Raw genomic sequence first — 23,146 nt, forward strand, 5'->3', positions numbered from 1 at the left:
CAGGAACCAAACAAACAGCCAATCCTGAATCCCCTCGTACACTCTGAATCAATTCTGACCGATCAATTTAAAATTGTCACAAATCCCTCTGGCTGTCTATAAATTGAGCCTGTGTGTTCATTTCGGGATTGCCCTCTAGAGAAGCGATCCTAGCATGCCAGAATAAAAACACTCTTTCTTTTTAGATACTGCCTTGGGGTCTTTTTTCAGCACATCACAAGGACCCTAACATTTGTTCTTGGATAGTATGATCTAATTTTGTGTGTGTGTGTGTGTGTGTGTGTGTGTGTGTGTGTGTGTTAAAGGATGTTTGTGTGCTCTGTGTATTATTCAAATGCTGATTTCTTTCTTTCTTTTGGTTTTTTGAAATAGGGTTTCTCTGTAGCTTTGGCTGTCCTGGACTCCCTCTGTAGACCAGGCTGGCCTTGAACTCACAGCGATCCGCCTGTGTCTGCCTCCTGAGTGCTGGGACTAAAGGCATGCACCACCACACCCAGCTTTCAAATGCTGATTTCTGTACCCAGAGATCTGGTTACAGTCCAGACTCTGGCACTGTTATTATTATGAAGCATCTTCTGTCTTGGTATGTTGTAAACAGGATAGAAAAAAGGTAGGGGCGTCTTCCCAGGCCTAGAGAGACAGAGCAGGTCTCAGGTGAGGACCAGGAGTTGTCACAGGACACGGATGAACAAGGAGGTGGCAGAGCAAGACTAAGAGGTCAAGTAATGAGTGGGCCATGTGGGTGAAAAGTAGGCCAGGCCAGCAGATTTGGGTTAGAATAGCAGAGTATCTGCCCAGCTATAGTGTTTAAAGCTTTTAATAAAAATAACAGATCTCTGTGTCATTAGTTGGGACCTAGGGTGGGCATCGAATAAGCCTTGTTTTTACATATAATTGTGAGACACACTGCAAAAGAAGGTCCCAATTGGTGACTCAGGACCCTGTAACAGAGACAAGGGGAGAATTAAGTCTGGAAGATGTGGGCCAGGGCCCTGGAGGAGGGGCCTGTTGAAGCTATTAAAGGATTTGGTAGGCCGGGCGTGGTGGCATACACCTTTAATCCCAGCACTCGGGAGGCAGAGACAGGCAGATAGCTGTGAGTTCGAGGCCAGCCTGGTCTATAGAATGAGTCCAGGATAGCCAAGGCTACACAGAAAAACCCTGTTTCAAAAAAACCAAAATAAATAAATAAATAAAGGGTTTGGTAATGTGCATGAAAAGCATTCATGTGAAGGGCCAAGGGCTGCCTCGTATAAGGTGCAGGCAAGAAGAGAGAAAGGAATCCAAGAGCGTAAGAAGCCAGCCATCCCTAGGAAGGATAGAATTCTGTCTTGAAAGCAACTGGATTAGATGTTTCCTAAGTGGGGTAAAACCCCTTCGAGGCAAACACAACCTTCCTCTTATCCAACTACAAAACCCTCTCACTGCCATGCAGCGCAAAAGCAAGACCTTGCCTGCCCACCTGGTCCTGGTTGTTTGAAATGTTTTGTCTGTCTTTTACACATGCAGATGGGTCTGTGTTTTCTGGTGTGTCTGTGAGTCTTGTGGCAAACACGGGAGCTGAGACAGAAATGGGTCAGGCTCAGTTGAATGTATGAATGATGGTTGGTGGTCACCACAGGGTTTCTGACTGATCTCCTTTGAGCATATGAGCTGTGTTCTGGGTTTCTTGGTTTTGTTTTTGCGTTCTCTGGTGCTGCCAGCCACCAGTTACCGCCGCTAATGGCACTTGCCATGGCTGCTTGGATGGCTTAGAATTTATTTTTGGGTTTTTTGGTCACTGGATTCTTTTTAAAGATTTATTTATCTATTTTATGAATATAAGTGCTATATCTGCATGTATACTTGCACACAGAAGAGGGCATCAGATCTCACTATAGATGGCTGTAAGCCATCATGTGTTTCTGGGAATTGAACTCAGGACCTCTGGGAGAGCCTGAGCCATCTCTCCAGCCCCCTCAAATGTCTTTTGAGTATGAATAATATTAAAGTTGTTTTAAATTTCTTGTTAATTATTTAAATGTTAATATTTAATGTTTAATATTTTAACTTCTTGTCTCGATTTCTTCCACAATAGATCCAAAAGATTTTTTAAAAAAACACTATGTACACAATGTTCTGACTGCATATATGTCTACCCACCAGAAGAGGACACCAGATCAAATTATAGATGGTTGTGAGCCACCAGGTGGTTTCTGGAAATTGAACTCAGGACTTCTAGAAGAGCAGACAGTACTCTTAACCACTGAGCCATCTTTCCAGACCCCTCTCCTCCTGCCAAAAGATTACTAACCACATTTTTAAAAATCTACTTATTATGTATACAGTATTCTGCCTGCAGGCCAGAAGAGGGCACCAGGTCTCATTATAGATGGTTGTGAGCCACTATGTGGGTGCTGGGAATTGAACTCAGGACCTTTGGAAGAACAGTCAGTACTCTTAACCTCTGAGCCATCCCTCCAGCCCCTCTAGCCAGATTTTTAATCAAGATCACCTGTCCGTAGCTATAGAGCCTGCAACTCCCGACTATACCCTGATGCTGAAGACCTAGCTTGCCCCATGGATTTCAATGCCCCCATGCAGCAGGAAGTTGTCTAGTGACTGTAGGGCAAAAGGGCCAGGGAAAGAATATCCTGACCCAGACTTGACCCTAAAGACCAAGGTCAAGAAACAGACTCCTAGCCGGGCGTGGTGGCACATGCCTTTAAGCCCAGCACTTGGGAGGCAGAGGAAGGCGGATCGCTGTGAGTTTGAGGCCAGCCTGGTCTACAAAGTAAGTCCAGGACAGCCAAGGCTACACAGGGAAACCCTGTCTCCAGAAAAAAAAAAAAAAAAAACTAAATAAATAAAGATCGTGTAGCCTAAGTCCTTGACTGGGATGACTGTTTTGCCAGGCAGGATAGTTCTGGGGGACACAGTGGGTTTCAAACAGTCAGTCCATGTGGGGAGAGGGTTGGTAAATGCTAAAGTTAGTCTCTGCTGCCAGAGACTGTGTTCATTCCAATTCTGGGAGCCTGGGTGAGATGGGGTCACGTGGACAGGTGGCCACACACCTAGAGGATGTCAGTGCTCATCAGTGTGTCCTCAGTCCCTGGACATACAGGAGGATGTTTGTTATCCCCCTTTGTATCCATGGCCACTATGCCCCTGGGAGGTCACTGGTGGGTATGGGGCTCCAGGGCAATGGGACCAGAGGGTGTAACAGCCTGGTCCCAGAACTGCAAAGACCCCTGGAGGCCAGGCAGAGATGAACTGGACACTCTCTGAGAACTTGGTCACCTAATACACACTCCCTAAGCTGCAGGATCTTTTCCATGGAAGGAAGCAACACGTGGATTTGGCGGCGGGGGGGGGGGGTGTCCACTCTGAAGTCTTGCAGGCACCCCATAACCCACCCATCCCTGGCAAAGCTGGCGGCTCACCCTGAGTGCTTTTCTGTACCTTGTAGTTCATCTGCCACACAGGGGTGATCCTAAGAGTGGCAGACAGAGAGTCTCAAGTACAGGGGTGCAGCCTGGCCAGAGAGATGGAAAGTCCAGAGGAGCCTGTGGGGCTTTGAGACAGGAGCTGGACCAGACCCAGCGTCTTTCCTTGGTTGAGAGCACCTGTCTGAGGCTGCCAGGCATGGAAGTGGTCCTGAGGCAGCGCTGTGGTAAGAGGGCAGGCCACACATTCAAGGAGTTGCTCTTTTGAGAAGGGAGTTCTGGACACGGAAGCTGGAGAAGGCCTCTGGAAGACAGACGTGGAGCAGCATCCGTCAGCAGGGGCGAAGATGGAAGATCTCTCCCAGCCTAGCTTTGTGCCCACTTCCCGCCAGTTTGGGGGTACAGCCTCTTCCAGGAGCATCTGAGGCCTTCACCCGGTTCCTGTTCAGGGCAGGGTGGGAGCTGCTCCAGCTAGAGCCTGGCCTACCATCCCTGAAGGTGTCCCGGGGCAATGCCAGCAAGGAGTTCTCAGCCTCTGTGTAGAAGAATGAGGTTTGAGGTTTGTGGAGTGATGGGCACCACACTTCCAGGACAGACTGAAGTTTTGTGGGCCCAGAGACTTTAAAAGAACACCCTCTTCAAGAAACAGGGGAGCAGCTGGGCAGTGGTGGCGTACTCCTTTACTCCCAGCACTCAGGAGGCAGAGGCAGACGGATCGCTGTGAGTTCGAGGCCATCCTGGTCTACAAAGTGTGTCCAGGACAGCCAAGGCTACACAGAGAAACCCTGTCTCGAAAAACCAAAAATAAATAAATTTAAAAAAAGAAAAAAGAAAGAAAGAAAGAAGGAAAGAAAGAAACAGAATCCTACCAACCCCTGAGCTTGCCACAGAATTTCACCAATCCATAAACAGGCCGTACAATCTCTCCACCCCCAGGCCACCCTGGAAAGCTCCACTCCCCAAAGAAACCCTACGTAAATGCTGCCTTCTGCTCGGTCCTCTGCTGGTTCTCCACTGAACTGAGGCAGCCACGCTCCTGCGTTTCCCCCTGACCCCAATAAATTTCTCGTGTGAGGTTTGTTGTGTGGTGTGATTTTGTGGTATTCCTTGGCTCTGATGGCCAGGATACCCCTAGGAGCAGAGCTGCAACACTTTACTGGGGGAAAACCATGCCTGCTGAACAGAGCTGCTACACTTACAGTGGGAACCCTTCCCCCACAGCTGGAGCTGGGCTGCAACACTTCTGTAGGGAAGCCTTCCCCTTCAGAGCTGCAGCACTTTACAGTTTGTCATTTTGACTCGGATTAACGTTTCCTATCTGGGGTGACGGCCTGTGAGTTGGAGTAATAGCCAATCCCAGATAAGTAACCAGAGGGTGGACAGCTGGACTGTAGAGGGTGAGACCCTATATACCCCGCTGGATGAACGGAAAGTTTAATAATATAGAGGTGTCTGCCTGGATAATTTGTTGAGCTGTGTGACACTGGGGTGTTCCTTGGTTCCTGACTGCCAGGATACCTCCACCTTCAGGGCTGTAACACTTGCACTGGGGGAAACTTTCTCCTCAGAGCTGTAACACTTATAAGCCTGGGAAGGGCTGATGAAAAACATGGGGGTGGAAGATAAGAGACTCCCTTGACTTAAAAATATCTGAGAGGGAAAGGAAGAGGATGGGAGAAAGTGCAGGTGCATTTGGCCTTCCTCCCCCTTCCTCTTCTTCCTCCTCCTCCTTCTCTTCCTCCTCCTCCTCCTCCTCTTCCTCCTCCTCCTCCTCCTCCTCTTCTTCTTCTTCTTCTTCTTCTTCTTCTTCTTCTTCTTCTTCTTCTTCTTCTTCTTCTTCGAGACAGGGTTTCTCTGTGCAGCCCTGGCTGTCCTAGAACTCACAAAGATCCAGTTGCCTCTGCCTCCCATGTGCTGGAATTAAAGGCGTGCGCCACAACGCCCATCTTGGCCTTACTTATTCTTGGAGCACATGTGTGACCTAGACTGGTACTTGGGCAGACATAGAAATAAATATTTACAATAGCTGGCACCAGGGCCAAAAAGAGCAAGGCAAGACGCAGCGGGGAGCCATGAGCAGGTGGCTCAGTACACTTACCATGTCTTTTCTGCTTCTCTTTCCTGGCACACAGAAATTTACATATGCACATGTGCCTGCTATATCTCTGTGTTTGTGTGTGTGTGTGGTGTGTTCTCACGTGTATAGATGTGAGCATGTAGAAGCCCAAGGGTGACATCAGGCGTCTTCTTCCATTGCTTTCTACCTTATTCCTTGAGGCTGGGTCCCTTACTGGCAGTCACTGTTGCACTGGAGAGTCATGCAGGCGGGAGCTCTTACTTTAACAAGAGGGTTGATGAACAAAAAATTGTATAAAGGGAACCTCAGGTGACCTTGCTGCTGGTGACCTGGACATGTCCCTTTCGTGACAGAATGTATAGAATAAATCTCTGTCTCCCTGTGTCTGTGTGTGTGTGTGTGTGTGTGTGTGTGTGTATGAAGGTATGAAGGGGGGTTTATTAGAATGACTTACAGACTGTGGTCCAGCTAGTCCAACAATGGTCCCTATGAATGGAAAGTCCAAGAATCTAGCAGTTCAGTTCATAAGGCTGATTGTCTAAGATGGTCTTTAGTGTGTAATTTTTTCCTTGAGAACAACCACTAGCAAACTGCAACCAACCCCCCTGAATGACCACGGCCACTTATTAGGGCACTAGCATTTAAATACCCTCTGCTAGTTAGCTGCTGTGAAACAGCCCTATATTCCCACACCTGGGATTAAAATGAAAACTTTTTTTGTTTTGTTTTTTTTTTGTTACTTTTCCGTACATTGGTATTCTGCCTGGATTTCTGAGAGATTTCATCCACTGAAACTGGAGTTACAGATCACTGTGAGGAGCCACGTGGACACGGGGAATTAAACTCGGTTCTCTGGTTCTCTGCTAGACCAAGCAATGTTCATAACCACTGAGCCATCTCCCCAGCTGAAAACATATTCTTACAATATTTCTGGGTTTTTGTTTATTCTTTTGTTTTCTTGAGACAGGGTTTCTCTGTGGAGCCCTGGCTGTCCTTTGTAGACTAGGCTGTCCTTGAACTCACAGGGATCTGCCTGAGTGCTGGGTTAAAGCATGTACCACCACAACCCACTTCTGGGATTTTGTTTGTTTTGAAACAAGGTTTCTCTGTGTAACAGTCTTGGCTGTCCTGGAATTCTTTTTTTTTTTTTTTTTTTTTTTTTTGGTTTTTCGAGACAGGGTTTCTGTGTGTTAGCCTTGGCTGTCCTGGACTCGCTTTGTAGACCAGGCTGACCTCGAACTCACAGTGATCCGCCTGCTTCTGCCTCCCGAGTGCTGGGATTAAAGGCATGCGCTACTACGCTCGGCTCTGGAATTCTTTATATATCAGGCTAGCCTTGAACTCAGATATCTGCCTGTCTCCACCCAGGATTAAAGGCATGCGCCACCGTACACTTGGGAGGAAGAGGCAGTCTGGCTTACGAAGTGAATTCTAGGATAGCCAAATGTATTCAGAGAAGCTCTGTCTTGGGTCGGGGGTGGGATGGATCTTCCCGCTTCAAACTAAGTGAAAATCCCCCACAGGTGTGCCCCTCCATTTTTGGGTTTTATTTTTTTTTTATTTTTATTTTTTTTGGTTTTTCGAGACAGTGTTTCTCTGTGTAGCCTTGGCCATCCTGGACTCACTTTGTAGACCTGGCTGGCCTCGAACTCACAGCGATCCGCCTGCCTCTGCCTCCCGAGTGCTGGGATTAAAGGCATGCGCCACCACGCCCGGCTCATTTTTGGGTTTTAGTTAATGCCAGATGTACTCAAACTGACAACCACGAATAGCCATCACAAGTCTACCCCTTGTCAACTCGACACACACACAATCTTCTCTCTCTCTTCCTCTCCACCCACCCCTCCCCGCTCCCCCCCACGTCTCCTGAGACAGGGTTTCTCTGTGTAGCCTTGGCTGTCCTGGACTCACTTTGTAGACCAGGCTGGTCTCAAACTCAGTGATCTGCCTGTCTCTGCCTCCCAAGTGCTGGGATTACAGGCGTGCACCAATGGAAACAATAGCCAGTTCATGACTATCCTAACAACACCTAACATAATTATCCCTTGTATTAAGTGCAAACACATTACAAATTACAAAAACCAGGCTCCAGTCCTCTCTTCCTCACCCCTTGAGGCTGTATGTGCAGGCTCAGCAGCAGACAGCATGGGAGGAGAAACCGTAGGCATTTGGGCAATTTCTTCACATGACTTGCTTGTGCCCTTCCGGCCTCGCTTGGGCCTGCTGGTGTTTGTACCACTTCCATTTGGTAATGGGTTGCTACTGGGTACATCCTACTTTATGACTTGGTGGGTCAGATGACACCCAGCTTGTGTCACATGGCAATCTGATGGTACATTGTGAAATGCTGTTTCTACTATGGCCCAATAGCAGACCAAGATCTGTCTTTTAAAGGGAGAAGAGTTATTTGCAGATGATGGTAGAGTCTTCCTTTAAAATTGCAATTTTGTGGGTTGGAGAGATGGCTCAGAGGTTAAGAGCACTGGCTATTCTTCCGAAGGTCCTGTGTTCAATTCCCAGCAACCACATGGTGGCTCACAACCATCTATAATGAGATCTGGTGCCCTCTTCTGGCAGGCAGGCATACATGCAGACAGAACCTTGTATACATAATAAATAAATAAATCTTAAAAATCTCAATTTTGTGACTTACCTATAGGAGTCTGCAAAGGCTCCAAACAGCATTCCTATCTGCCACTAACACCTTAAGTACCATCGGGTCTGCTAGATCACAATTTAAGTGGTAGAGCAGCTGGGACACGCTACAGCCTTTTCCTGTCCCAGGCCCCACACAAAGCTAGTGCTTTACAAGTCACTTGGTATATGGGCGGGCATAACACCCCAAGTGAAGAATGTATTGTCTCCAGGATCCAAATAGGCCCACTAAACACTGTGCTTCTTTCTTGGTGGTGGGAGGGACCACATGCCATAATTAATTCTTTACCTTAAAAGGAGTATCTCTACCTGGCTCCCATCACTGGACTCCTGAGAATTTCACCAAGGTGGACGGCCCTTAAATTTTGCTTGGATTTATTTCCCATCCTCTGATGTGTGTATATGTTACCAATGAGTCCAAAGTGGTTGCCATCTCCTACTCATTAGGGCCAACCAGTATAATGCCATCAATGTAGTGCACCAACATGGTGTTTCATGAGACGATCAAGATCCCTTCTAAGCTATGACTCAGGGCTGCAGAGTTAATACACCCTTGAGGTAAAGCTGTGACGGTACACTGCTGGCCTCACCAACTGCAAGCAATTGCTTACGATGGTCTTATGGACAGGTACCGAGAAAGTATCTATCTGTTCAACAGCTGCATACTGTGTATTAGATGTGTTAATCAGCTCAAGGACACCACATCTGGTACAGCAGCAGTGGCAGTCAGTGACTGAGTTTGCGATAGTCATCTGTCAGTCTCCGCCATCCATCCGTCCTCTGCACTGGGCAGATAGGAGAGTTAGAGACGTGGGAAGCAGCATCCTGGTCTTTCAAGTCCTTGCTGGTGGCACTGACTTCTGCAGCTCTTATAGGGACGTGATACTGTCTGATTCACTATTTTTCTGGCAGAGGTGACTCTAAAGTTCTGTTTGGCCTTCCCAAACATAACAGCCCTCACTCCACAGGTCAGGGAGCCAATGGAAGAAGTCTGCCAACTTCTCAGTCGCTATCCCAATTACACATCTGGGACTGGGGAAATAACCACAGGATGAGTTTAGGGACCCACTGTGACTTGGACTTCAGTCAAAACTCCATTAGTCACCTGACCTCCATAAGCCCCTACTTTAACTGGAGAGCCACAGTGTTTCTTGGGCTCTCATGGAATCGGGTGAGAACTCAGAACCAGCATCCAACAGACCATGAGTGGAAAGTCTGAGTGTCTCCTTTTTATTTTATTTATTTATTTTTTGGTGTCTCCTTTTTAGCTGCACAGGTTTCCATATTAAATCCCCATCTCCACTCAGAAGGCCTATGACATTAAACTCAGCCTGATCCAGTTTCATGTTCCTTCACCATTGTTTCACACTCTTAAGATCCATGTCCACATACATCCCCCAGACTTCTGCTTGATGAATTAGGAGACTAAGTAAGCTCATTAGCAGTGTAGCGCTCCTCCTTATGGACCATACTCCACCTCCCCTCCAGGAGCCTGCTTAGTTTTAAGTCTGGTTTAGGTTTAGAGGCAGCTATTTGGGGGCTCTGGGGGACATCAGTATCATCTTGCTTAGAATTTTCTTCAGAGAATGAAGGACGAATTAGAAGACAATGAGGATTACTTTTAATAGAAAAGAGAAATTGAATGGAACCCAGCCCTATTTCAAAAGCAGAAACAGTGCCGTCCACTTGGCTAGCTATGTCCAAGTCTTCGTGGATGCCAGAGGCAATGTGGGTATGCACTTTACCTCAGTTTGTACCCAGAAAAGAGCCAGACAAGAGCTAGCTCAGGATGATCAGACTCTGAATATAGGACGCTGATGCTGGGCATGGGGAATGGGGATCTAGCTCAGGGCTGGACAAGGAGCTTCCTGTCATGGGGAATGGCTCCCACTGCCCTCAGACCCCTTGGGACTCTGTAGACGATGCAGCACCTCCATCTGCCTCCTCTTCTCCTTGGCCCGGTTGATGGTTGTGCGGAAGAGCTTGCAGAACAGATGGACAGCTTGGGGAGAGTCGTCATTGGCGGGGATAGGGTAAGTGATGAGGCATGGGTTGCAGTTGGTGTCCACAATGCCCACTGTGGGGATGTTCATCTTGGCCGCATCCCTCACGGCCACGTGGGGTTCAAAGACATTGTTGAGCGTGTGCAGGAAGATGATGAGGTCTGGGAGGCGGACTGTGGGCCCAAAGAGGAGGCGCGCGTTAGTCAGCAGGCCACCCTTGAAGTAGCGGGTGTGGGCGTACTCCCCGCAGTCCCGGGCTGTACTCTCAATCAAGTGAGAGAACTGCCGGTTCCGGCTCACAAACAGGATGATGCCCTTGCGGTAGGCCACGTGGGCGGTGAAGTTCAAGGCCAGCTGGAGATTCAAGGCTGTCTGATCCAGGTCAATGATGTCTTGGCCTAGGCGGTTCCCAAAGATGTACGGCTCCATGAACCTGCTCCCCAAAAAACAAACAAACAAGCCCCAAGTGAGTGTTGCAGTGTTGACAGAGCCACCCGTCCCCTTCCACAGACTCCTGTCAGCAATGCAGGTTGGGAGGCACTGTTTACATTTGTCTCCCCACTGCTCCTGGTCTAGTTAGTTACTGATGGGCTCTGGGTTGTGGAGTTGAGCAGCCAGCATCAGGTGTGTGGCTCAACCTGTCCCACCTTCGCCCTGTGGAGATTTGAGGATCAACCGCACATTAAACACGAGCCCCGGGGGCTGGTGGTGGTGGTGGGGCTGCCTTTAATCCCAGCACTAGGGAGGCAGATCTCTGTGAGTTTGAGGTCAGCGTGTTCTACAGAGTGAGTTCCAGGACAGCCAAGGCTACACAGAGAGGCCCTGTCTTGGAAAACCAAACCCAAAACATGAACCCAGGCAAGGCACTCTGGTTAGTGATGCTATCTGTGGTAACTTCAGTTCTGTAAGGCAGGACCTCTCTATTGGGGTGGCCAAAAGCTCAGGGGTTCCCCAGCCTGTGGCGACCCTTTCTTTTCACCATGTCTGTAAACAGCATCAATACAGGCACTGCAGTTGGTGTTGCTGTGGACACTGCGACCTGGCATCACTTCCAACCTTGACCCGATCCCAACGCTCTGCCCACACTGCCTGTGCCAGCTACCTATGACGGCACCCAGCTTTATGTCCCAGGTGAACTCGGGCCTCGAAGAGGCTCTTCACAGAAAATAGCTCCTTGACATTGAAGAAGTCCGAACGCTGCAGTGGCACATCTAGGATCCTGCTCTGCAGATCTGGGGGGGAAAAAAGAGGAAGGGGAGACACTGTGGCCCACCAACAACAACCGAGGAGGCACGAATCTCCTGGGAGTGGGGACCTCAAGGCGAGAAGAAACGCCAGGAAAGATCTTGAAGACATGGGGCATTTTTTACAGCACCGAAGGGCTAGTGCCAGGTCTGAGGTGGCCTCTGTGTGGGGAAAGCCTGGCCGGTCCTCTTCTCTTAGTTTCCACAGATAAAAGGGGAGAAAAGAGTCAGGAGCCTCATTGACTTCTGGTGCCTCAAATGTCGCACCTGAAAACCAGCAAGGTGGACGGATCCAAAACCGGTTTTCACTGGTCTCGGGAGCGTCTAAGGCCACTGGGGGGCCACTCTCCCTCCCATCCCACTTAGGGAGATTGGCCCAGGGTTCGCTCGGGGATCCCGCAATGACAACCCCCTCCACGATTCCGCGCCCCGGCCCAGCTCCAGACGCTGGCCTTTACCGTCGCCGTCCTGGGGCTCGCTGACCGCGGGGACCGGGACTCCCGTCACCATCCTCCCATTCTGTCCCGCTGGGCCCCGGGTCACCTTTTGCAGGAAACCTGGCCAGCGCCGCACACCTGCGGGGAGAAAGCCCGTGAGACCGCGCTCTGTCCATGTTCCCGTCCTCCCGTCTCTCTCCGGGATCCCCGGGTCCCTCCCGTCCTGGGTAGGGGGAGGGTGTCCTCCGCGCTCACCTGCATACAGCAGCCGGGTAAACACGGCCGGGGCGGGCGCCATGGCGGGCGCGTGGACAGAAATGCCGCAGAGACTCTTCCTGCGCGCCAGAGCGCCTCCTCCACTGTGCGCGCGGGGCTGCAGCGCCGCACGCAGTCCGGGAGGACCGCCGCCTGGTCCCCGTTGCGCGCGACCTTGTAAGTGAGATTCCGCCAAGGCTATCGGTGCCTGGCTGGGACCCGTGGGCCTGAACCAGGACTTGCGAACTCTCTGAGAACTGGAATTGGCTTTGTATACCACGCTGCCAACCTTGAACTCACAGAGATCCGTCTGCCTCTGCCTCCCGAGTGCTGGGATTAAAGGCGTGCAACATCACCGCCTGGCCACTTTAATTGCATTTTTTGCTGTTGTTTAAAATTTGTTTTAGATTTATTTATTTTAGGTATATGTAAGTATTTTGCCTACAGGTATGTATACGCACCTTGTGAGTGCCTGGTGCCCGTGCACCACCACACTGTGCCCCAAGTCGTTTTTATCGTTTGTTTAAAAATTATTATTATTGCCAGGGGTGGTGGCGCACGCCTTTAATCCCAGCACTCAAGAGGCAGAGGCAGGCAGATCGATGTGAGTTCGAGGCCAGCCTGGTCTACTAAAGCGAGTCCAGGACAGCCAAGGCTACACAGAGAAACCCTATCTTAGAAAAAAGAAAGAATGAAAAAAATTATTATCATTATTGTTGTTGTTGTTAGTATTAATAGTAGTAGTAGTAGTAGTAGGTAGTATTGAGACAGAGTTTACTAAATACATATGGCTGGCCTAGAACTCTCTTTGTAGATCAGGCTGGCCAGGAACTCAGAGACCTGCCACCTGGTAGTTCACTAGCACTTCATTAAATGCAGTTACTCTTCCATATGAGCTACGTGCACGGCTCACAAGATAGCTCACCAATATTTGGCCTAGGAAAATTACCTAAATTTAGCAATATCTTGAATCTTAGTTTAGGCTGAGTTATGGGGAGCATGGGGTGACAGAGGCCAAGGAGAAGCCCTGGCCAGTACAGTAAGTACAGGCAAACCAGTGAGGTGCTTGAGCAAGCACCTAATTTCCTGTGCATTTGCTAGTGAAATCCCAGGCCCTAAGGTTTCATTTGCCCAGGATCTGCTTCCTAGTGCATTTTGGGATGATACAAGGATGTTCCCAACAATCCCAGAAAAAGCCAGCGGAACTCCCAGAGAAGCTGAGCTTGGAAGCTCGGAATTCCTTTCGCGCGACAGTCCCAGCTTAGAACTTATCACTGTCTCCTTTTGTTATTCGCCCTCTGGAAGATTCTAGACCTGCCTACATCTCCACTGGCAAGCAGCCTATAAAGGACCGCCGCCCCGCCTCCCGGTCAGGTGACGCTGTTGCCTAGCAACAGGACGCTCTGCCGCCGCCGCCTGCAGCCGCGCATTTGATTGTCCATGGCTAGTTTCCTGCCGAACCTCAATGTCTGAAGAAAATCCCCAAGAGTGTACCGAGCCGGTGGAACCCAAGGCTAAGCCCGCCCCAGAGAAGACGAGCGATTACTACCATGTGAGCGAGCAACTCCCAGACAGGTTCAACAACCCGGCGTGGTTTCGTGGCTACAGGTAAGGAAAACTGAGGTTACCTCCTCCGTGCAGCAGGGTGCGGCAGGTGGCCCTAGTTTTGGCCATGTGTGTGAGAACTCCCAAGTGTCTGGCTGCTGAGGCCAAAATAAGCCAGACGTGAACCCTGCCTTGTGTCACCATTACTATTAAGAGTCTTATCTTACTGTCCGAGCAACCACAAGAGTTAATGTGTGTGGGTGCAGAGTTGTCGTGGGGAGGGGCGGTGTCTCTTCGAGTTTGAAGCTCCCCCTGAGAGTTGTACAAATGAGGCTGGAGGCCTTCTTGACTTCTGTGAAGGAGGTGCGGGCACACTACCACCCACTCCCTACAAACAAGGAGATGGCTTGCTGAGGCCCCAGGGTGTGAAGTAGAGCCACTGAGGGCCCCACCTCCAGCATTTGCTGTGGGAAACAGAGTGTGTGTGTCTCTTCTACAGGACCGACAAAGCTATCTCCATGTACAGCACCAGTAACCAGACTTATGGGAGCAGAGTACCCACGGTGCACGAGATGCCGGTACGTGCAAGCCAGACATGCCGGGATGACAAGGGTCGTGAGGAGTCAGACTTGAATGTGGGGCACCTCGAATCCTGTTAGAATGGGCCAAGGCAGAGAGATGATAGAATACATTGTAGAAAGAGAAGAGTCCACGTTGTCCTTCCCCCCATTCTACAGGCACCCACACCTTCACACAGGCACCCACACCTTCACACAGGCACCCACACCTTCACACAGGCACCCCAGGGGCAAATCCAGGAAGCCAAGTGTTCTTGAATTGGGAGTTGGGAGATGTGCTTTGTGCATCGGACTGTGGTGCTGGTCAGAGCTAAGGCTCCTCTGTAACTGAAGTCACACTCTGATCCAGGGAACACACTTATGGAGTCAGTGAGCACCCCCAGATTACCTGGCCTCCCACTTTGGAATTAGGATGTTAGAGGTCATTTTCCCAAACAGTTGTCAGTTTTGAAGACCTGGTAATTGGTCACTTAGTTATGTCATATGAGTGACAGAACCCTGGGAAAAGACTTATTCACTAGTCAGTGTTCCAGAATCAGAGACAAGGTGCTTCTGTGGGAAGCAGGTATATAAGCAGGAATGCTGCTTATGCATTCCATGGGGCTGGAGAGATGGCGCAGAGGATAAGAGCGCTGCCTGCTCTTCCAAAGGTCAGGAGTTCAAGTTCCAGCAACCACGTGGTGACCCACAACCGTCTATGAGATCTAGTGCCTTCTTCTGGCATGCAGGTGGAACATTGTACGCATAATAAGCACATAATAAGTACATAATAAGTGCATTCTACTTGTTGGGCATGGTGGCACACACCTTTACTCTCAGCACCCAGGAAGCAGAGGCAGGTGGATTTCTGTGAGTTTGAGGCCAGCCTGGTCTACAGAGTGAGTTCCAGGACAGCTAGAGCCACGCAGAGAAACCCTGTTTCAAAAAACAGAAAACAAACCAAAAAAATTATATTCGACCTGTCTTTGGGGCGGGTACATGTATGGAGGTCAGAGGACAGCTTGTCGGACTTGGTTCTCCTTCCTTCTACCACGTGAGTCCTGGGTATCAGACTCAAGTCATCAAGGGCTGGCCATAAGGGCCTTTATCATCTTCTGTGAGACATGGCCTCGAGATAGCCGGAGCTAGTTTTGAATCAGTTCAAAACTGAAGATGACTTTGAACTCCCAAACTTCTTGCCTCCACCTCCCAAGTGCTGGGTTAAAGGTGTGCTCTACTATATACTGTGTTTCATGAACTGCCGGGCTTTGCAGGTGGTAGGCAAAGTGTTCGTTCTACGAGCTGAGCCTCGGCCCCAGGTTCTGCCCGCACCTTTATACAAGGCCACCGAGAAAATGCTGCCCCCGTTCAACAGTGGTGCTTTACACTCAGATTAGCAGGCAAAGTATCAGAGGCAAGTTAGGAACAGGTAGGTGGTCCCTGTCTCTCTCTCTCTCTCTTTTTTTTTTTTGGCTTTTTAGAGACAGGGTTTCTCTGTGTAGCCTTGGTTGTCCTAGACTAGCTTTGTAGACCAGGCTGGCCTTGAACTCACAGCGATCTGCCTGCTTCTGCCTCCCGAGTGCTGGGATTAAAGGCTTGTGCCGCCACGCCCGGCATTGGTCCCTGTCTCTTATAGCCCCGTTGTCTGGGGTTGGCTTTTCAGCTTTCTGACTGTGTTCACTGCGCTCAGAGAGCAGATCTTATTGCTATTTGCTATGATATTGCAGTGGTGGACATCTGCTGTTATATACTCGTCAAAATGTCCTGAGTGGGCAGGGCCAAGAGGGGGCCCCTGAGTGCACAGGGAGGGCACAGCCAAGTAGTTTTGGCTCATATCAGGAGCAGCTGCAATACACCATGCCACTAATGGGGGAGCTGTGTGTGTTGGGATGGCATTTGGACACTATGTTCAGTTTTCCTGGAGAACTCAAATTTGCCTCTTGACAAATGCTCTGAAATCATTTCTCTTTACATGGGTCTCCTGCCAAAGAGAGAAAACGTCAGGCGATCTTGACCCAGGGTTCTCCGAGGACTAGGGTACTGCTACTTGGTGGAGGTTAGTCTGCACATGGCAGACATCTCCCTGTCATCCAATGATTCTGTCTGGCTAGGTTCCTGCACTCACAGTGGCTACACACTCAGCAAGAACTGACTGCTGCAGGCCTCAGCAGCAGGCCAGCCCCTTCCCATACACCGGGCTGGTGGTGCATGCCCTGGAGTCTTTTTTTTTTTTTCTCTCTCAAAGATTTATGTGTTTGCCAGGCAGTGGTGGCGCACACCTTTAATCCCAGCACTTGGGAGGCAGAGGCATGCAGATCTCTGTGAGTTCCAGGCCAGCCTGGACTACAAAGCCAGTTCAGGACAGTCAAGGCTACACAAAGAAAATCTGTCTTGAAAAAAAAAAAAGAAAAAAGAAAGATGTATTTGTTTATTATGTATACGGTGCTCTGTCTGGCTATATGGTACTGTCTGGTGCTCTGCCTGAATGTACCCCTGCAGGCCACAAGAGGGCATCAGATCACATTATAGATGTTGTGAACCACCATGTGGTTGCAGGAATTGAACTCAGGACCCCTGGAAGAGCAGTCAGTGCTCTTAACTTCTGCAGCACCGCCCCCACTCCCCGAGTTTTTAAAAATACAAAGGATTCTGACTCAATAGAACAGAAACCCATTGCTGTGGCTTGGAGGAGTGGCCCCAAAGGTCCGTGTATTCAATGTGTTGCTGGGATGTGGGATTTTATGGGGGTTTTCAGGGTATTGGAGGTGTGCACCTCAGAGGAATCCTGGGATCCAGCCAGACCTCTCTTTGCTCTTCTTCATGGCTCCTGACTAGAGCAGTTCTGATCACTGCCACCCAGCAATTCCAGCCAAGGGCCAAAGCATCAAGACTGCTCATTCATGGGACCAGATCTCTCTCTGTGTGTCTGTGTGTCTGTCTGTCTGCCCTCTCTCTCTCTCTCTCTCTCTGTATCTCAGCCTCCTGAGTGCTGGGATTAAATGTGTGCACCACCACACTCAACTAACTTTTTCTAAGTTAGTTATAAGTATTTTGTTAAAGTATTGCAAGGTGACCACACTCACAGAAGAGAAAGCTGAAGCTTACCGAGGCCTAGTGACTTGCTTAGTGTGGCATGGCTGGCAGGAGTAGACCCTGCTGTGTGTGTGTGTGTGTGTGTGTGTGTGTGTGTGTGTGTGTGTGTGTATGTGTCTGGCCCCACCCCAGGTTAATGTTTGTTGTCACACATAGGTGTGGTGTAGCTCACACACAGGTGATCCTATGGCTTCTCTTGCTGTCCATGTGGTGAGGAAAGGAGGCAGTGTTAATTATATTAGATATGTTAAGCACACACTGGACTGGTTGGGGCACAAGGGGCCACCTTGCCCACTCTGGTTTCTGTGCTAAGTATTCTTCTTCCAACAGACCAGCCTGGCTGCCTGTGTCATCATGCCCCACTGACCCTCTCGTTTCTTTTTACTTCCAGAAAGTATTTTATCCATCTTCAATTAAGTTTTCCAGACAACTTGCAGCTTGTGGAATGTTCCAGAGTAATACTTTTAATGTCGGCCTGGAGAAGAGCATAGTGACGGGCCCTGACAATCTCATCACCCATTGTGATCGCCTTAACTTCCACCCCAGTTACAATGTCAACAGGCCGTCCATCTGTGACTGAGGGAGCAGGATGCCTGTCCCGGGGGTGGGTGAGGGTGGGGGGTGGGGAACCTCCTGACTCAGTGCTGCTGTAGGGAACTTGGCTGCCTTGATCCTCGACAAGTGCCCAGTTCTGAAGGCACAGATCTCACTGCCTTCTCAGAAAACACTTTTCCTTTCCGGAGGAGAAAAATATGCAAATAGAGCCACAATGTCCTTCATTATGTATTTCACACAGGAAGGATGCGGATGGCTGGGTTTTCTATTAAAAAGTTGTTACTGCCTCAGTTTCCTGATGTGTCTCGTATTTGTCCTGGAGCAGTGCTGCCACGCCCTGCTGGAAATGCTCAGGTTTACACGAAGGCTCTCTCTGGTGATTTATTTATTTTTTTAAAACATTTATTTATTTATTTATTTATTTATTATTATGTATACAGAGCTCTGCCTGCATGTACCCCTGCAGGCCAGAGGAGGATATCAGATCACATTATAGATGGTTGTGAGCCACCATGTGGTTGCTGGGAATTGAACTCATGACCTTTGGAAGAGCAGTCAGTGCTCTTAACCACTGAGCCATCTCTCCAGCCCCCTCTCTGGTGATTAAAAAAAAAAAAGAAAGATTTTATTTTTAAATTGTGTGCCTGAGGAATCCAGAAGAGGGTGTCAGATTTCCTGGAGTTATGGAAGGTGTGAACTATCCCAAATGGGACCTGCACTTGGGTCCTTTATAAGGGTAATATATGCCTTTAGCCACTGGGCCATCTCTCCAAGCTCTCTCTTTTTTTTTTTTTTTTTTTTGGTCAGGCTTGGCAGCAAGTGCCCTAACCTACTAGCCATTTTGCTGATTGTCTTCGGTTTGTTTTTGTTTTTGTTTTTTTAATCGCTGCAATGAAACTACACGACCAAAAGGCAAGTTAAGGGTTTATTCAGCTTACACTTCCATGGCTCAAAGGAAGTCAAGCAGGGCTGTGGTGCCCGTGCCACCGCGGTACCGAGTCGAGGGTGAGGGACTGCGGAGTTAACTCATGCATGCACACACGTGCGACACACACACACATACACACAATAACACAGCAGCCACAGCAGCAGCCATAACAGCGGTTTATTATTCTCCTCCTCCTCTTCTCAGAGTTCCAACGAGCTTTCTTATAGGCAGCAAAACAGGAATCCTCCTCCCAGGTGAAATCCCTCAAGAGGTGATTGCACATTGGAGGAAAAGTCTCGAGGAAGGGAGGGGTGCGTTCTCAGAGCAGTAAACATGACTAGCTAACCAAGATAAACACAGACATGGAAGCTGCTAGAAACAGGACATGAAACAGCAAGACAGGCAGGCAGCCCAGTTGGGCCTGGTTCCTACACAGGGCAGGAACCTGGAGACAGCAGTGCCCATGGAGGGGTGCTTCTTCCTGGCCTGCTTTCTTATAGCCCAGGGAAGGCACCACCCACAATGGGCTGGGCCCTCCCCCATTGATCACTAATTGAGAAAATGCCTCACAGCCGGATCTCATGGAGGCATTTCCTCAGTGGAGGCTCCTTCCTCTCTGATGACTCTAGCTTGTGTCAATTTGACACAAAATCAACCAGTACACTGATCCTGATTATATTATTATTTATTTTATTTTATTTTTTTAGTGTATGTATGCTCCTGCACCTGGGTGTACCTATGGGCAGCTATACTCTGCCATGTGTGTATGTGTGGAGGCAGACATTGACATCTGCTGTCTTCTTTTATTTGCTCTCTGCCTTGTGTTGAGATGGGGTCCCTCACAGAATCTGGAGCCTGGTGTTTTGGCTTGACTGACTGGCCAGTGAGCCCTCAGGATCCGCTGGTGTCTGTCCTTCGGTGTTAGGTGCATGCCCCTGTGCCAGGCTGGGGATCCAAACTCAGGTCTGTGTGACAAACGCTTTACCCATTGAGCCATCTCCCCACCATTGATATTTAAAACAAACAACAACAACAACAACAAAAAAACCTTTATTCTCATAAATGAGGTGTTTTCACTACAGGAAATTTTGGAAATGTTGAGATCAGAAAGGAGAGCTCTTTATACATTGTCATTGATGTTTTGTTCACAGAAATGCAACACTCTGTTTTTTTTTTTCCCCTTTGGTATTATTAATGCACAAAGTAAACATTTGGCAATACTCTTAATGTCTAATTTGGAGTGGAAATGCTTTCTACGAAAAAAAAAAATCGATTGGTTTAAGAAGCTATGAGCTGAGGCTGAAGCCAGAATCTATAGACTGCCTCTCTGAGGTAGAAAATCAGACTGGGTGTCCCACTAAAAAGTTGGCCCTGTTTCGAATGGTTTCTTTAGGGATGCCAGGCGGGTGGCACATGCCTTCAATCCCAGCACCAGGGAGGCCGAGGCAGAGGTGTGCAGAGCTCTGAGTTTGAGGCCAGCCTGGTCTATATAGCCTGTTCTAGGCTACACAAAGAGACCCTGTTTCCAAAAAAAAAAAAAAAAAAAAAAAAAAAAACCAAATTTAAAAAAAAGTTAGGGTCTGGAGAGATGGCTCAGTGGTTAAGGAAACTGGCTACTCTTTAAGAGGACATGGGTTCAATTCTTGGCTCCCACATGGTGACTCCAGCTATATGGCCTCTGAGGACACCATGTGATGCCCACACATACATGCAGACAAAACACCTATACATAAATAAATTTAATACATTATTTGTGTATGTGTGCATGTCTTTATGAGTTTGTGGGTGCTGGTGCCTGAATGAAGAGCTCAGAAGAGGGGGCCCCCAGAGCTGGAGTTACAGGAGGGGGTGAGCCACTTGATAAGGGTGTTGGGAACTGAACCTGGGTCCTCAGCAAGAGCAATACTGCTCTTAACTGCTGAGCCATCTTTCCAGCCTCTGACTTCAACAATCTGTGGCTCTTGAGACAAGGTCTGTCTATGGAGCCCTGGCTGGCATCGAACTCACTATGTTAACCAGGCTGGCCGTAAACTCACAGAGATCCACCTACCTCTGCCTCCTGAGTGCTGGGATTAAAGATGTGCACCACCATGTCTTACTGAAAATAGGTTATCATTAAAACTATTCTTACAGCCAGGCGTGGTGGCGCACGCCTTTAATCCCAGCACTTGGGAGGCAGAGGCAGGTGGATTTGCTGTGAGTTTGAGGCCAGCCTGGTCTACAAAGAGAGTCCAGGACAGCCAAGGATACACAGAGAAACCTTGTCTCAAAAAACCAAAACCAAAACAAACAACCCCCCAAAAAACTATTCTTTTTTTTTTTTTTTTTTTCTGAGACAGGGTTTCTCTGTGTAGCCTTGGCCATCCTGGACTCACTTTGTAGACCAGGCTGGCCTCGAACTCACAGCGATCCACCTGCCTCTGCCTCCTGAGTGCTGGGATTAAAGACGTGCACCACCATGCCCAGCCAAAAAACTATTCTTTAAATGCCACTAGCCCTTCCATATCTAGCCTCTCTGCTTTCCACATAGCTGAGGAAGGCCTTGAACTTCTGACCCTTCCTCAACCTCCTGAACTCTGGAGTGACAGGCATGCACTACCACAGTTGGTTTATGTGGTGCTGGGGACCAAACTCAGCCGAGCTGCATCCTCAGCCCTATCTGGTTTCTGCTGAAAGAAAGGGGCTCACCAAGCAAGGGCTGAAAAGAAGGCACACCTTCACAGCAGCCAACCTGAAAAGCAGGCGGACAGTGCCATGGTAGGAAAACCAGAGGCTGGGTCTAGCCAGAGTGACTGAGCTCCCGTCCTGCTGTGTGATGAGGTAGAACCTGTGTCCTGGACAGTCCCCACTTCCAAGCCCAGGGTAAGCTGGGACCTGGGCCAGGATTGTTAGCTCGCAAACAAATGTGGCTTGGCACAAGGACCAAGCTTGCCTGTGGGCGGTGTGGGTTTCATCCTGGCACTATGCTTAGGCACTGAATTACTTTAATTGGTCGTGTCCAATAAAATGCTTTTTCTGGAAGAGTTGATGAGAGTACAAAGGTAGACACCACCTGTTAAATAGAGGAAGTGTCTGGAAAGACACACACACACACACACACACACACACACACACACACACACACACACCACCACAACACACACAACACACCCCACACACCACAGCACACAACCACACACACACACCAAAACCCCAAACAAAACCCACATACTTTTGTTGCAAATCCACCTGTCTATTTTCTGTTGGCATAACAAATTATCTTAGGCTTGTAATTTAAAGAGAATAGAGTTTTTTGGGTTTTGTTTTTGTTCTTTTCTTCTGTTTCTGGCTCAGGGCTCTAGTGCCTAAGGATTCTGTATCAGGCCCTGGTATCTGCTGGGCATGTCTAAGGCCCTTACTCTGGACCAAATCAGGCAGAGGCAACAACACATGAGGAGGCAGAGCAAGACAGCCAGATCAGGGTTCTCAGCCGTTTCCTGACTGTGCATGTGATGTGACCAGCTGCTTCAAGCTCTTGTCATCTGGCCTTTCCTGCTGCAATGGACCGTATCTTTGAACTGAGTAAGATTCAACCCTGAAGTTGCTTCTGTCAAGAGCATTTTATCACAGGGACAGGACAAGAAAATAAGACAAGAGCGTGCATGTGGGACTTGTAACCATAGCTGATTGATGGCACAGCCTTCAACCCAAGGCCACTGTCCTTCCCAGATTCCGAACAGCTTTTGTTACACACAGCACAACAGACCTGGGAAGAAAAGCACTGTGGGCCACTGGGTTCAGGACACTGGACCAGTGCTATCCCCAGGCAGGGAGCAGGGACAGGACTGAGGGATGCTGTTTCAGGGCAAAGCTCCTTCCCTTTGGTGATGATGTCATCACCCCACCCAGGCTAGGCTGTGTTTATAGATCACGGCCCCCAAAACAAAGGACAAACTAATTTGTGAATAGTGCTTGGTTTATTCATTAGAAAACAAACAAACAAACAAACAAAAAAACCAAGAACCGGATGGGTCTTATATACAAAACAAGATGCTTTTTTGTTTTCAAGGGTTAAAAGCACTCTTTAAAAATTTAAAATGGCAATGCGGATGACACAAAGCTGTCTCTCCCAGAAACACATAAACAAATATACACGTGAAATTTATTAATCACAGATAAAGATCATTTAGGAGCATGACGGGACCACAGGGGCCTGCACCATATCACGGCTCCAACACAGCAGACACTGAGGACAGCAGGGGTATGTGCCTGCATTTGGGCACAGAAGTGACTTGCACTTCATACCCGGGTGCGTAAAGTAGAAAGCTCACTTCCACATCAGAATGTTAAGAGTACCAACAGAATTCAGCCACAAAGTAGATCCGCAGCAATC

At 48.8% G+C, this 23,146-nt stretch overlaps 2 protein-coding genes across 2 annotated transcripts; one reads left to right on the forward strand and one right to left on the reverse strand.

The window, feature by feature from the left end:
* Positions 1–9,932: 9,932 nt before the first annotated feature.
* Positions 9,933–11,977, reverse strand: Mrps2 (mitochondrial ribosomal protein S2). The gene is made up of 3 exons (XM_051167016.1): positions 11,863–11,977; positions 11,263–11,392; positions 9,933–10,593 (listed from the first exon to the last, which is right to left on the reverse strand). Exons 1-3 carry the CDS (start codon positions 11,912–11,914, stop codon positions 10,029–10,031), a joined length of 747 nt encoding a protein of 248 aa, XP_051022973.1. The 5' UTR covers positions 11,915–11,977; the 3' UTR covers positions 9,933–10,028.
* A 1,450-nt stretch (positions 11,978–13,427) lies between these two features.
* On the forward strand, positions 13,428–17,871 carry Pierce1 (piercer of microtubule wall 1). The gene is made up of 3 exons (XM_051167025.1): positions 13,428–13,704; positions 14,141–14,219; positions 17,683–17,871. The coding sequence occupies exons 1-3, from the start codon at positions 13,562–13,564 to the stop codon at positions 17,869–17,871; spliced, it is 411 nt and encodes a 136-aa protein (XP_051022982.1). The 5' UTR covers positions 13,428–13,561.
* Positions 17,872–23,146: the final 5,275 nt, after the last annotated feature.

This window comes from Acomys russatus, chromosome 24 (genome assembly GCF_903995435.1).
Source record: "Acomys russatus chromosome 24, mAcoRus1.1, whole genome shotgun sequence".
NCBI lineage: Eukaryota > Metazoa > Chordata > Mammalia > Rodentia > Muridae > Acomys > Acomys russatus.

Excerpts from the sequence above, each read along its gene's own strand:
- Mrps2 (XM_051167016.1), bottom strand. The coding sequence starts at position 11,914 with ATGGTGACGGGAGTCCCGGTCCCCGCGGTCAGCGAGCCCCAGGACGGC. Across the intron at positions 11,393-11,862 it reads CGAGCCCCAGGACGGCGACG|ATCTGCAGAGCAGGATCCTA; the intron begins GTAAAGGCCAGC and ends TTTCCCCCCCAG. Across the intron at positions 10,594-11,262 it reads AAAGCTGGGTGCCGTCATAG|GTTCATGGAGCCGTACATCT; the intron begins GTAGCTGGCACA and ends TTTGGGGAGCAG.
- Pierce1 (XM_051167025.1), top strand. The coding sequence starts at position 13,562 with ATGTCTGAAGAAAATCCCCAAGAGTGTACCGAGCCGGTGGAACCCAAG. Across the intron at positions 13,705-14,140 it reads GCGTGGTTTCGTGGCTACAG|GACCGACAAAGCTATCTCCA; the intron begins GTAAGGAAAACT and ends TCTCTTCTACAG. Across the intron at positions 14,220-17,682 it reads CCACGGTGCACGAGATGCCG|AAAGTATTTTATCCATCTTC; the intron begins GTACGTGCAAGC and ends TTTTACTTCCAG.